Consider the following 15,524-nt stretch of genomic DNA (forward strand, 5'->3'; position numbering starts at 1 on the left):
CCAAAGGTTGTGTGTGTGTATGAGGGATTAATAAAATTATAAATCAATAACTAATAATCGTTTCTAAATCAATTAAATATCAATAACTAATAATCGATTCTAAATCAATTAAAGATGTAATTATCACTCATTATGCGCCAATAACTTTTACCAAACAATAGTAAAAAACGTTACAAAAATGTACCATCCGAATTGATAATTGTCATAAAAATAAAGTAGTTTTAGAGATTGAGATGCGGGTCAGGGTATCTTTTATCTTCTTGGGTTTTAATTGACTGCATTATATAGCGTAGAGAACTGAATATCATTTTATTCTATAGTAAATTATTATTTTATATCTATCATTAATATTTTATTTAGAAATGTATTTTATCTTGTCATGTCTATTTGAAAATAAATATTTATCGAAGGCGCCCAGATCTGAATAATGAAAGATAATTTCAGCTGAATTGTATTGATTTAATTATGCTTTAAATTATATTAGATAGATAGATTTTTTTAATTTGGATTTTTGTTTAAATTAAAAAGCTTTTATAAATATAAATCTCAAAAGTTTCAGTCCACAGTGAATGAATAAAAACAGACACAAGAGCGCCACCTTGCAGTAGAAGTAACTTTGTTGATCGGAAACACAAAATCAAAAACAAACTCAAAACGAGAGGTTGTCGCCAACGTATGCTGATAATATTCTTAATTTTTATGCATTAGAAGATAAAGACAGCTACTAATATTTTGACCTGTATTAAAGAGGTTTGCGTTTTACTATTTATGACAGGTTGCTTATAAAACCGATGTTTTAAATTACTGACATGTCGTTATATTAGCTAGGCCCTAACTAATTCGCTAGGCCTAGAGCTAGACCAGAGGCTGCCAGCCATCGATATAGTGCAGGAAAGGGACAGGGTGGGATTGTATCCTTCCAGGCATTGGGTGTGAGAGTTAGGCATGCATAGGCCTAGTCTAGGCTACCTAGGTGATTTTCTAGAAGATGTGCTAAATTTAAATATATTGTCCCCCTAAAAAAATATTTTTTTAAATTTTGTTGTTGAATATGTTATTTTAATGTCACATAATTTAATAGTTATTCACTCTCACAAAAAATTGGGTTTGAAAAAAATTTATTTACCTGAGAAAAATGTAATTTAAAGCAAAAAATGGTCAAATTTTCTGGAAGACAATGAGTTTTCGGGTAATTTAACTGTTTGTTTTGTCATTTTATATGTGAAATAATTGTTTTCCCCCGTTTTTTTTCTTATGGAAGTGAACAACTTCATTAAAACTGTAAAATGGCCTATTCAAAGTCCGATTTTAAAAATCTTTATTTTTCATGATTTTGGGGGACAATACATCTTTAATTATTAATATAAATTAATACTAGACCTAATTAATAATATATCTAATTATAGCTGCTACATCCTAATAATTATAATACATTTTTTTTCAGATATGATTAATTTGGGTTTGCCATGGCAACAACAAGTCTTCCATATCATTGCCCAAAATGTGGTGGCTTAAAAGAATTCCAAAACCTTCTTACTCTACGTGAACATCTAACAAAGGACCACACATTTAGTGATTTTATTGATTCATCTTCGCCATTGCGAACCGGAATATCCGGAAAGTGGACACTGCCAGATTCTAGATTTAATAAAACTGTAATACAGCCTATGCAATATTCTTCTCCTTTATTGAACAAATCAGAAACATATGTCCCTAACTTGTTGCAAAAGTTGTCAAATGTTGCTGAGGAACTCAAGCAGCAGCTATTAATAGCTCAAAGTCTTAACAGCAGAAGACCACATAATACTAACCTTCACAAACAATCTATTGGCATCCATCAATATGACATCAGGGAATATCCACAACACAACCCACCTGACGTCTACACTGTCACTCCTCGTAATTCCAGAAGGCCTTTCACACCAGATGATGAAAACTCTCCAGTTAATGGCAGTCTAATAAATGGTCGGATAGCTGAAAGCTTCAATAAAGACGTGTCTCTTTCTGCCACAAGGTTTCCTCTGAGAAAAAATAAGAGTGTAGATGAAACAGACTCTTTGATACTTAGTGCTGCCTTACGAAAGGTTCAAGATGAACTGGAAGTGAAAGAAGAAGAATTGAAAAGTTCAAAAGGAGAGCTGACTAACTTAACTCTGGAGAAGTTAAAATTGAATGAGAATTCTGTAACGTTGGGTAATGAGCTGGAGGCAACGAAGGAGAAAGTGTCGCACTTGAAAACAGAGATTGAAGATAAAAAAAGACTGATACAAGAAAAGGATAGGTAGGTTTAATATATATGGGCAGTAACAAAAAGTTGATATAAATAACATAAAAGCATGCTGTTTATATTGTTTTCATATTTAATATTCTGAGTCTTCATTGAGGTGATCGCTGTGTAAAGCTGATCTGTCCCCGTGCTCTAAATTTACCTTGTTAAAATATGAGTACGTTGTGAAATCGTCCACAAGATTCATACTGTTCGAGCCTTGTGGTCGTAGCGCTTTAGAGAAAATTTATTTTGGTTAAGCGCTACACAAAAGACAAGTATTATTATTAGCCCATTTATATACTGTAATCTACAAATATACAGTAAACCTTAGCATTGGAAGCTAAATAGTGAAGTACGTCCACACCATATTCTACCTCCGGGCATGTATGGCGCATTGTTAGTGCCTGATGGTTATCGCTTCAGATATTATGTTACGCACATGTACTTAGCAAACTGGATTATTTGCGACTGTGCAGTGTTGGTATTAGTTTCAATTACAATTCCACATTGCTCAATGAACCATAGTACATTGCATCCGAGATGATGCTGAGATCTGATAAACATATTCTGACACTTTGTTTGTTTGTATTATTTACAGAGAATATTTTTGTCATTAATATCTCATTTAACTTGGCTCACTTTCATGTATGGAATAATATAAGATCAGGTCATAGGTGAATTGAAAGAAGGTGGAGGCCATTGCATATTTTTTAAATTAGTTGTTTTTTTCATTTTCAAAACTTATATTGAAATGAACAGTTTTTCTTTATGACTTTCAAGCTCTGTCTACACTATCAAACTTTATATGACAAACAAATGATGTGATGTGCCCATAAATGCCAGACATGATAATGTCTTATCAATACCATTGGGTATATATCACTAGTATATTTGGGCACATTACACTTTTTTTGTCAAACTAGTTTGATAGTATAGACAGAGCATACTGTACTACTCATAATCAATAATCAAATAAAATTAGCCCTTTTGAATATGGGATAAATAGTTTAAATATGTATGTAATGTAAATCATTTTATTTTATACTACAGTATTCATAATATTTTCCTTCACTGTGTTGTTTGCCTTCAAACTGTCAATTGAAGTGACGAGCAAATATTTGACATATAAATGATAGGTCACATACACTTATTATCAATGACCCAATATCAAGCAAGAATAATAATAGTACTATGTGTTGTATACAAAACTGTGGCTTATTATTATCTACATACTATTATTATTTATTGTAAATATCGTCTATGCTTTTTAACATGTATTGCAATTACATTATAGTACTGTACCATCTGCAAAAAAAAAACATTCCATGAAATTGAGATGTTTTGTAGGGAGAGACTGCAGTGTTTAGTGTTGCAATTCAGACTTTCAGTTTTTTTTATGCTGTAGTATTATGCATAATCAATAGTACATGCAATGTTTACATGTTTACTTACACATGTACAACAAATCCATTTATTTATTGACAGGGCTCGAAATTCATGCTAAAGGCCAATATACACAGACGAGCGGTAACGGTAATAAAAAATATTGGATCTATGTTATTCCTTATGACCATTTACACACAACGTGGAGTGGATTGGCGGTTTCCGCTCAGGGTAGATACATATTATACGTGGAACAAGCTACGCGGCCTTCCGCTTACTGTTACCCCTCGTCTGTGTAAATTGGCCTTTACACACAAGATTGCTATAGTAGTTGAAAATGTCAAAACAAATTAGTGTTTGCTGGTTGCAATTGTTTACCAAAAATATATTCTAGGAAAAGCACTTTAGGCTTGATATACCAATCTTTTTGAATTCACCATTTTATTAGAATTTAGTTAATTACCAAAATTGCTTGCTTGTTAGTTTTGTTGCTTATTTTGCTATTTAGATTTTTTGTTTACAACTAGCAAAAGGTTGCTATTGGATAAAAAATACCGGTATTGATTAAAATTTTATACTGTAACTTACTATACATATTGATTTATTGATTGATAGGAATCTGAAAGAATTGAACGAGTTCTTAGAAAAAACATCTGAACAACAGGCAGCTGCGAAAGAGAAACTTAAAGACTTTATGGACAGTGTTCTTAACCGTGCTGAGCAAGCAGAGAATGATCTACACACTCTCCACACATCCTTAAGAAACACACCAGTAGAATCCATGACAATGCAGCCTTCTCCAACAGCAGGAACACCAGTTAATGGCTCGGCATCATTTCCAATGAATGGCAGTCATATTCGATCTCGGTCTCCAACAGCAGGAACACCAGTTAATGGCTTGGCATCATTTCCAATGAATGGCAGTCACATTCGATCTCAGTCTCCAACAGCAGGAACACCAGTTAATGGCTCGGCGTCATTTCCAATGAATGGCAGTCACTTTCGACCTCAGTCTCCAACAGCAGGAACACCAGTTAATGGCTCGGCATCATTTCCAATGAATGGCAGTCATATTCGACCCCAGTCTTCGTCTTCTTCCAACGATACACAATTTACAACAAGGAACCAACTAAACGGCACAAGAGAAAACAGAAGGCGTCCTATGCATGACCATCAGCAACTACATGGAAGACTTCACAGAAATGGAAGAACATCTGCAAAAGGTCTTAGAGGTTCATCTCGGAATTCTGCTAGAAGTGGTAGTCAGACTTCTAATTCTCCAGTACTGTATCAAAGGTAAGGTTGACGTTAATCAGTCCAGTGTTTAATTATTACTGATACACCTTTCTCATATGTTTCCTGAATTTATCATTTTCTTAGCTTCTACTCTAGTTATTATACATATATATGATATATAGCTTCTGTATAGACAGGATAGATTGCAGTATATTTTATGAACATATGATTATATGACAAGTTTACTTCACATAACAGAGATTAACAAGGGCAATATATGTTTTAAACACATGACCAATCCCTATTTAGGAAACATTTTGTTGGGTTTTGATGGTGTCTCCTTAAAGATGTATTGTCCCTTTGACTAATTCCAAAAAAATTTTTTTTTAATATTTCGAAAAAAAGTGGATCATTTTGAAGTATCATAATAGTTATTAACTTTCACCAAAAATTAGTCGAAAAAAAAATCACTGAAATACAGACGTTTTTTTGTTAAAAAAATAACTTTGACTTCCAGTCAAAGTTTTCGATCAAAACATATCTCATAATGCAACTCGCTTGTTTGTCTACTCTGTATGCATAATCATAAAACTTCTTCGTAATCTGTGTGAAAACACCTTCTCAACCGTGACGAGTTGTAAACAATCCTAATTAGCATCATGCATAATGCATACTCTTGGTTTGAAATCTTTGTTTACTTTCGCTCGCGACGATTTTCTAGAAGAAATGTAATCAAATTAACAGGTAAATTAATTAATTGTTGTTTTTGGCTCAAATTTTCGACTTAAAGTAAATAACTTTAATATTACTTTGATATGGCCAATTTAAATTTAGAATATTTTGACCTTCATTTTTGGTGTTTCAAGGGACAATACATCTTTAAAAGGGATTCTACACACAATTGTGACCAGGTGAATATTTTACTAAAATAATCTCAGAATTATTATAAAGCTCTGTCTACACTATCAAACAAAACAGTGTGATGTGCCCAAATATGGTTTGGTATTGATATACTAAAATATGGTAATAATATGACATTTTTTTGTCATATAATGTTTGATAGTGTAGACAGAGATTTAGACTTTAGACTTCAATTTTGTTTGTTTTGATGTGATCAACAGAGCTTTGCATTTATTGTCTTAATACAGTATCTTGGAAGTAATTTTCAATTTGCAATCTTTGACAGATGATAATCCCTGCCATGGTGAAAAATCAATATAGGTATTAAAATACACATAAATTCATTCATCTGTGATAATACAATAATTATCTTCACACTCATGTCACACGGATAAGTAGCTTGGTGTAGATTGTTTTACATAGAGTTTGATCGATTTAGCAAACTTAAGCATCTTCAATTTTCCAATGCTTATATGGATGTAATTGTGCTGGCTTGTTAAAATCAAAGTCTTCTTTTTCACACCCATAACCTTTTGACATCAAATCTTCTTTAGAAATATGTTTTTTAATTATTTAAAAAAAATGACATATGCATTCAACAGCGAGCACAGACTCCCCAATCAATCAACTTTTTTATAATTTATCGTGCTTATAAACTAAGTTTTATTCGAGGCTTAGGGAGTGGAGTTGAAAGAGTCATGAGTTACAACCCTGGCACTAGGTCAGGATTGAACCCTGGACCTTGGGATTGGAAGGCAAGCACGTTATCCACCAAGCTACAGCTCCACTACTTCTTTTATTAAAATACTAGAAGTAGGTCTACTAGCAAAGTTCTTTTAACTTACAATACGATCTGCTCTCCCAAACCTATACCATTGAATGATTTGGTTTCAGAATGCAGTAAGAAAACATTGATTTTTTAAAATGTCTAGTTTTGCAAGAATCTTATAACTGTACAGTATGTATTTTTATCCAGTTTGTTTGAACATCATTTTTTAACCTCTTTTTAAATAATCACCCTATAATACTTGTAATAATACTATACCTATATTCAACCCTGAGAATCTTGTTTATTTCGCTTGTGATGGTAATACAGAATATCAGTTTTAATTATATGAAGGGCTAATTAATTTTTTATCACGTTATTCATCCGCAATCTGTCTGATTAAAAGTGATGTAATATTTAATTATTGATGAGAAATGAACAAATGGTGTGAGTTATTATTACAGATAAAGTTTACTATCATTCACAAAAGCGGAACCAGATTTTGCTTCTAATCTATGAAATACTTTAATCAAATATTGACTGATTTGTTGATATTTGTTGGAACTACCTCTAACAAACAAAATTATCTCTACCCTTTTCACATATGTTCTGTAAATCTATTGAAAACAAAATTCAAGAATCCTTGTAAAGTGTTTTAAAGAAAAAAAAAATTGTTTTCGTTACAAATAATCCTTCATTTTGATTATTTCTCATAAAGAACCTCAGAGTTTATGAAAAATTTTATACAGTATAATTCCACTCCCATGATCATTGTAGTCAATTTGTGTGTGAATCCATCCCATGAGTTTAATTGAAATAGTCCTATTTTAAAACAGCCTTGCAAACTCATCATTATCATACATAATTACAATACATAAATAATGGAATAGATAATTAATAATATTTGTATTTCTTTATTACAAAAATGTTTACATATTGTACTTTATAAATATAACACACTACTGAAGTATATGCTTGCCATTTTATTTTATATCTTTGCATATTAATTTTCTCCCATTTCAACAACATTAAATAAACAATTCCATACATTGAATGGTAGCCAAGTGAAATCTAATTTGTCTGTGCCGTATGGTCAAGGATTTCCAGTTTAACAGATGGTATATAATCAATTTTAAACCCACTCAGGTTTTATTGTTTTATTTGTGTAAATATACAGTTAGACAAATTTACATTAAGCATTTCAAAATCCAGTTTTCAATAATTAAAAAATGATTTGTATTGCATTATTCAATTTAATTAGTACCTTTAAAGTGTATTTAGAATAGAAAGGACATAATTGACAATAGAGTATTACATAATAGTATGACCTTTTTCAAGGTATCTCTCTAATTTCCTTTAATTTACCTTAAATAACACAAAATAAAATGTTAAAAGGAGCTTTTTATTTGACAACTTGTTTTCACAAGTCTATCACATTATCTCTGTTTTTATTTACATAAAGTGTTATTATTTTTCATTGATCTATCTAGCTAGCATATTTTTGAAGCAAAATTTAATTAAATTACATTTTGTTACAGGTTGATGGTATTATTAAAATACATAATGGAAGCCATATATTCTGTAGGTTGTCTCATTTGAGGCATTCATAAAATAAACACCAATATATTCAACAGTTTTTTTTAAATTAATAAAAACAGACAATGCTTGAATATTAGTTTTAGTTACATTATGAGTTGCATCAGTACAGTAAAATTACAGAAAATGTATTTTTGTAAAGTCGCGACTTTTTAGTTTCATTATTAAATATACTGTATGTTAAAATTCAAAGTTTGAAAATTAATTTGAAAATTGTTTTTGTCTGTAAAATCTACCTTAAGTGAGTCGTATTGAGATTTCCACGCTCATTTAAGAAAATGAGCTGTCTTCATCCTACACTGGCTCTCATCTCTCTAGCGTAAGATTTACCACCAGATATGAATTGAACCATGCACGTTGTTAGTAATAATCACATGTGTATAGCCAACATACGAAACAAACGACTCCTTAGGGATAGGTATTGATAACGAATCTTGTACCGTATAATTATTTTTTGATGATAGAGATATATTTAATATAATGCATGCTTTCAGTTTTTTGTCGGTAGCTAATTGAATTCATAATTCATCGCAAGATATTCATTATCTACTGAATTTGAAACTCAGTAATCATTTCATAAATGAAATACATTCTCGAAAGAATTGACTATCTCTTCTACAAAAATTATTACTGATAGTAGTTATAATAAATAATATTTCTTAATTTTTCTCTGTTTGCCTTTTGATGTTCTTCTGCATCAACAACCATGCAGCCTTATGAGTTGATATTCTTAAGAAAATCCTATGGTCTTCCCTACAAATTGTAGTACCAACGTGATGTTTGTGTAAATGGTATTCCATCGTTTTTTTTTTTTCAGAAGGGACGCACACTTTACACATCCAAACAATTTAGAAAAACGAAACCAGAGCAATGGAGATGGTATCCATCAAACTTTTAGTAATCCAGCTTCATATTATCATCCATCCTCACCACAAAGTGGCTTGCTACACAATCAGGAACCACACCCTCATAAACCACACCCTCATGATCCACACCCTCATGAACCACACCCTCACTTGTATTCTGAATATGCAATCAGAACACCGGAATATGGTTCCCGGATAGCAAATTCAGAGTTTATCATATCACCACAGAGATCAAATCCTTTACAGTATTCTAAACGGGAAGAAGTGGCAAATGGGAGAAGGAATCAACCTACTCCAGAACATCATACACTATCAAAGAGAAACCAAAGACATGGTCTTTATGAACCAGTCAATGAGACTTCTGCAAAAGAGCAGTATGCCTCACCTGATGAAAGAGGTCTATTATCTGGAGATGGTTATGAAAGAGATAGATCTGATGGAGATCTTCCAGACCATGACACGCAAAGAGTGCAAGAAATGACAACAAGGAATACCAATGGCATGGATGAAGACTTTTTAGATTTAGAAGTCTTTCGCAATGCTGTAGAGAATGTCTTACATGAAAGAGAGATTCAGTCTCGAGCAACACAGTATTCACAATCAGAAGGCGAACCTCTTTATACAACTCTTCAACCATCTCAACAAGATAGTATTAGTGAAGGTCAAAGTTCAGGGTATGATGACTCTTATGGGTATGATAGTTTGGATGATGGTTTGGATGAATTACCGGTCAGAGATCAGAGTTCAGGGTTTAAAGGTGAATATGTCTCCTTGTATATTCTTTTATTGATGTATTGGTATTATTATTATAAATATGTTTCAATATAATTGAGATTTAAAAAAAAATAAAGATAAAATATTTGAAGTTCTATTCTGTTTAAATAATTCGTTATAATAACATGAGATTGGGTTTCTTAAAAAATGGAACCATAATAAAACAAGATTTATCAACAATTTCAATGTTTATATTTTTTGTTTTTACCCCTTCACAGATTGTCCAAAACAAAGAAAGATTGCGTTGTTTTGTGTGTTTTCATACCTGGAAACAGAGGAATTGTTGACTTGTTCACAGGTGTGTAAAGAGTGGTGTCAAGTCAGTCATCACCCAGCATTGTGGAAGAAAGTTTACCTTAGTAGTCACATCATCACATCTAAGGTATTTTATTTATTATTTGTTTGTAACATCGGACTCTGATCATTGCATGTGTGTATTATTGATTTTTTTTTAATACAGCATGCCATGTGTGCCAAAAAGTCACATTACCAGACCTAGGTATTGAGATGAAAACAAAAAGCACCTTGCAAAATAATCAATTATTATGTAGTTCTTGCAGACCATTTCCAAGTGGTGTACACAGACAGAACACCTTACGCTGGAGAGTTTGCAACCAAGGACCATGAGGAAGGCTGAACGAAGACAAGATTACCTGAGGAAAACAAGGTAGGAAACAATACAACAAGTTGTCACTCTGCATTTCTTCTCCTTTTGTCTTTGTCTCTTATGCCTCTAGAGGTCACTTTGGTTTGAGCAAGGTCAAGTCGATTAAGAGATAGTGAATTTATTTGTACTGTACCATGTTTATTAAGTTGTACACGATAGCAAATTTAAAAATAAATAGATTACAATATAATATTATATTATTTTTGTTTCAGAGGTTCACTAGAGGCAGGTTTGGAGTACATATTACAGGCATCAGGAAGTTCTCTTTTAACCTTAAGAATCTTCAACTGTGGAAATGTACTGACTGACAGGTAAAGTAACTATAATATACTTTTCAGTCACTTGAAGAAAAATTACATTTATCTGCTATTTGTTTCTAAGGCTGTCTACACTATCAAATTTTATGAGACAAAACAATGTGTGCCCATATATGGACACAATGATGTCATATCACTACCATATTTAAGCATATCACTACCATATTTAAGCATATCGCTACCATATTATTTAGGCATTTTTTTTTTTTTTTATCTTTTATGGGTCTCTCCCATCTTTATTCATTCAATCTTTATTCATTCAATAATGTATATACAAAATTCATTATTATATAATATAATAAAATACTATCATAGAAGAAGTTGTTAATATAAGACAGCACACATTCAAACAACCTTTTTATAGTACTGTATATAAATATTGCACATACATTAAAGTAAACTTTATAATATTATATCTTATGAATATTGTTTCAAAAAGAACATTAATTTTTTTTATTTATATAATTTTTCAGGTAAGTAATACGTTTCATTATTTTTATACATAATTGTTGTTTATAGCAGAATTGATAATATGTATATTCTTATATTTTTTTCATTTATAAAAAGATGATGAAGTGAGGCATATTTCCATTTATATTATTTAGGCATAGGACACTTTTTGTCAAACTAGTTTGATAGTGTAGACAGAGCTTAACACTGTTCTATGTACGTAGTATATGGAAAATGATGATTTCCTCTTATTAAAAAAAAAAAATTAAGTTTAATGCTGTTTAAACTTCTAAATTACAGAAGCCTCTGGTTGGCTAGCTGCCATTGCCGTTTTCTGGAAACCATAATGTACGTAAGCAGCACAGATCCAGTAGGTCATGAGGTCATATGGGCTTTGGGTGCAGGATGTAGGAATATCCGTGCATTACAAATACCTCCACTGTTTCCATGGTAGGTAATAAGTTTATTCGAGGGAACGTTAAACTTTTTTTCAAAAGAATCAGTGGTGTAACACAGAGGCCTAAGGCCCCTGGTTTAGGAGCCCTAAGTGGCCATCCAATGCTGGAGGCCTCAGCCGTGTCAGCCTTTTTTGACATATTTTAATGCCTGTTTTTTCCTCTAAGCACTGCTCACCCCTATAAGCTCCAGGGCCCCTGGGTTTAGCCAGCAAGCGCTCATAGCCATTATGCCACTGAAGAGAATGTCAAATGCAAATATTTATAAAACTACAATATTTTTATTGCTGTAGTGAAAATACTCAAAAGTTCAACAATAAATGTGTTCAGATGATAGGAAGATGTTGGCCCCTAATCCAAGGCCTTTGCATTGGTGGGATTGACGTTGACATCAGAGGTCTGGTGTCTCTTGGTAAGTTTCTTGGTTTTCTGATATCATTTTTTTCTTCAGATAAAGTATGTAATTAATAAATGTTAAACCAAAACTACAACTATTTATTTGTATGTAAATCTATGCAAATTATGAAATTATTTATGGAACTTCTCCTCCAGTCAGAAACTGTCCCAGACTGTGTGTCCTTGAGTTGGACCACATGCAAGAGATGACGGAGGAAACAGCAGTAGGAATGTGTAGCAATGGGCTAAGAGGTCTTGAAACAATTATATTTACAGCAACACCCGTCACACCAAAAGCCATCATACAGTTTAACAGTAAGCTGCTTCACATAATTTCTTCACATACTGTAAAACCTCGTAAAGAAGCCCATGGGCTTCCTCTCTTTTTAGTACTCTTGGGTGGGCTTCTTTTCAAGATGGGCTTCTTTTCAAAATGACTGCTATCATTTTGTGATTTGAGACTTTGGAGACTGATTTGGATTTTTGAGACATTACCTGGCAATTAAAAAAAATAAAAACCTGTCTGCTAAATCTAATCAATTATTTGATGTTAATTTATTTTTAACTTGCTTGTTTCTATCTATTTAGGTGCCTGTCCTCAACTAAAAGTCATTGCAGTATATGTTGGGATCTCAGATTATTTTGACGACATTGATAACAGACAGAACCAAATAGAGTACAAAAATATTGCCTCCAGACTTAAAGTAAGCCAGTGATGAAACATTCCTTGAATAGTCTTCTCGGATAAGGACTATAACCCGTAGGTCCAGTGTACACTTCTAGCTCATGTGCAGAACCTACAGTATTACATCTTTCAAGATGAGTAGGGGGTTACCCCGGTGTACTAGTACACACACAGCCACTGATCATAACTAGGCCCTCTGAGAGACCAGTCTTTGACTAAAGAGCTTACCCAGTATAAATAAATAACAATTAAAAAAAATAGGGATTTCAAAGACTTTAGTAAGACTCTGTGGTTACCACTTATATTATCTCATTTTATTTTCAGCTGTTGAAAAAGAAGCCTGCACTAATGAATATTCTTCATTTGAAAACCAACTGCAAATAACTGTGGATATACAGAAGATTACTGTAATCAGGCCTAGTGTTAATTCAGTCTTAAGTAGACAATACTTATTTCTTTACATATTGCTTTACGCTATTTCCAAATTGAGAAATAATTGTCTAAATATGAGTATGTTGATGTCATTAAGTTTTTCCACAATACTGTGAACAGTTATAAAATAAGGTTTTGATAAATTTAAAATCTATTTTCTTACAGTTAATTTCATAGTTTTTTTTTTCTATCTTTTATTTCGGAATCTCTGGTCTATAGAAAGTAAAATTACGTATAAATGAATTGCTTGAAGTACCTTCCGTACTATATTATTGCTACTCTGCTTAGTGTGGGTTTCATAATATATTATTATACTCTGTTTGCCTTCCATACTATATTATTGGTACTCTGTCTGCTTAGTGTGCATTTCATACTATATTATTATACTCTGTTTGCCTTCCATACTATATTATTGGTACTCTGTTTGCTTAGTGTGCGTTCCATACGAGACATATTCTAGTTTTTCTTCCATTATCTACTAAATAATAACATTTTTGGTGCTTTTCAGACTATGTTTTCGTATCATTGCATTATATTATAATTGTCTTAGCTTTCATACCCACCAATATTACCAAACAAATGAACAATATTTGAATTTCCATATTTATTAATATATTGTTTGAAGGTTTGCATGGTGAAATCAAATGTTGATATCTCAATCCTGAGGACGATCAAAGCATATTGATCGAAACGTCGAGAAACTCGGCAGTTCTTTTCAGAACTAATATATGTGGTGTACCACAAACTTTATATCAACATATTTATTAACTTGTGTATATAGTAGTACAGTATCTTATGGCAGGATATTGTGGTGTATCTCAGCCATGTTTACCATATTAGGTATACCATTTTGGTGCTATATTAAAACTTTTGTTTATGTCCTAAAGATTTATTACCTAATATAAGGTTATGACACTTTTGTTAAACGTTTAATTAAACTTTAAAAACCAGGCTTTACACTGGTGATATTACTTTATTAAATCTATATAAAAAGTTTATTATATATTCGCATAATGTATATATACTATATGAGTGAATACAGATTTAACTGTCTATTTGTTATTTTTAACCCTTGTATATAGCTATATTGTATAGTTTATAATATATCTATGCTTGTATGCTATATTGTATAGTTTATATATATTCTTACATAAATGCAATATTTATCTAAAGAACAAATAAAGGAAAGATGATAGTCTACTTGAGGTGAGGTGAGGTTTACTGTCAGAAAGACCATTTTTATAATGCAATACTATATATTACATATTAATTATATTTAGCTAAAGAATAAATCAAGAAAAGATAAAATATATTGTGTAGAATGAATGATGGTAAATATTTAAAAATGAAAAATTTATAGCAATTGTTATAATTAAACTAAAAGGTCTGAAGGTAGGTATGCAACAGTCACTGTTTTGAAAGTGTAATGCTGTCGAATTTGATGTGTTTTGTTTCATTTTTTATAGCTTTAAATTCGCAAGAATATTTTGTAGTGTAATGTGTATGCGTGCTTTTTTTTTAGCGGCTCAAACAGGGTAGGAGATATCATGTACTTTGCTAACATCACCAACATCTTTATTATTTTTGATTTAATATTATTGTAGTACTTATATATTACTTATACTTATTTACATATACCAATTAATATTTCTATGCTCAAACAGGGTAGGAGATATCATGTACTTTGCTAACATCACCAACATCTTTATTATTTTCAATTTAATATTATTGTAGTACTTATATATTACTTATACTTATTTACATATACCACCAATTAATATTTCTTAATATTACAATATATTTCTTTATTAGTAATTTACATTAATAATTAGCTCTATAATATGCAGTTATACTTGTATATTAATAGTTTATACTACTATAAATAAAATAATATTTGCAAACAATATCATTGTTTTTTATTTCTGCACTTCAACACGCCGAGGTACAGAAACTAAAATCATAGCACTAACTGAATTTAAAAGGAATTATTTTCTCAAAGTAGGCATACAATTATTATTATTTATTTTTTATATTGGGTAGCCTCTTCAGTCAAAGACTGTTCTCCCAGAGGGCCCAATGTATAGTACTATAATGAGTTTTTGACAGTGTTTGTGTATGTACAAGTACACCGGGGTAACCCCCTACTTGTCTCGAAAGATGTACTAGGTTCTTTAAAGTGCACATGAGCCAGATGTGTACATTTGGACCTATGGTTTATAGTCCTTATCCGAGAAGACTCGAGAGACTTCTACCACCAGAACCATGGAGCGAGTGAGGCTCGAACCCTTACCGATGTTATGGCTATGTATTACGGTTCCACTGTCTTAACCGC

The 15,524-nt window shown here is 31.8% G+C and overlaps 1 protein-coding gene across 1 annotated transcript; it reads left to right on the forward strand.

Moving 5' to 3' along the window:
* The first annotated feature begins 666 nt into the window (after positions 1–666).
* Positions 667–15,197, forward strand: LOC144838381 (uncharacterized). Its single transcript, XM_078693720.1, has 12 exons — positions 667–750; positions 1,445–2,281; positions 4,268–4,948; positions 8,968–9,773; positions 10,009–10,172; positions 10,342–10,457; positions 10,670–10,768; positions 11,525–11,674; positions 11,973–12,091; positions 12,232–12,390; positions 12,664–12,779; positions 13,085–15,197. Exons 2-12 carry the CDS (start codon positions 1,467–1,469, stop codon positions 13,142–13,144), a joined length of 3,285 nt encoding a protein of 1,094 aa, XP_078549846.1. The 5' UTR covers positions 667–750; positions 1,445–1,466; the 3' UTR covers positions 13,145–15,197.
* Positions 15,198–15,524: the final 327 nt, after the last annotated feature.

This window comes from Antedon bifida, chromosome 3 (assembly GCF_963402885.1).
Source record: "Antedon bifida chromosome 3, ecAntBifi1.1, whole genome shotgun sequence".
NCBI lineage: Eukaryota > Metazoa > Echinodermata > Crinoidea > Comatulida > Antedonidae > Antedon > Antedon bifida.

Coding starts and splice junctions, on each gene's coding strand:
- LOC144838381 (XM_078693720.1), top strand. CDS start 1,467: ATGGCAACAACAAGTCTTCCATATCATTGCCCAAAATGTGGTGGCTTA. Junction 2,282..4,267: donor CTGATACAAGAAAAGGATAG/GTAGGTTTAATA, acceptor ATTGATTGATAG/GAATCTGAAAGAATTGAACG. Junction 10,769..11,524: donor GGAAATGTACTGACTGACAG/GTAAAGTAACTA, acceptor TCTAAATTACAG/AAGCCTCTGGTTGGCTAGCT.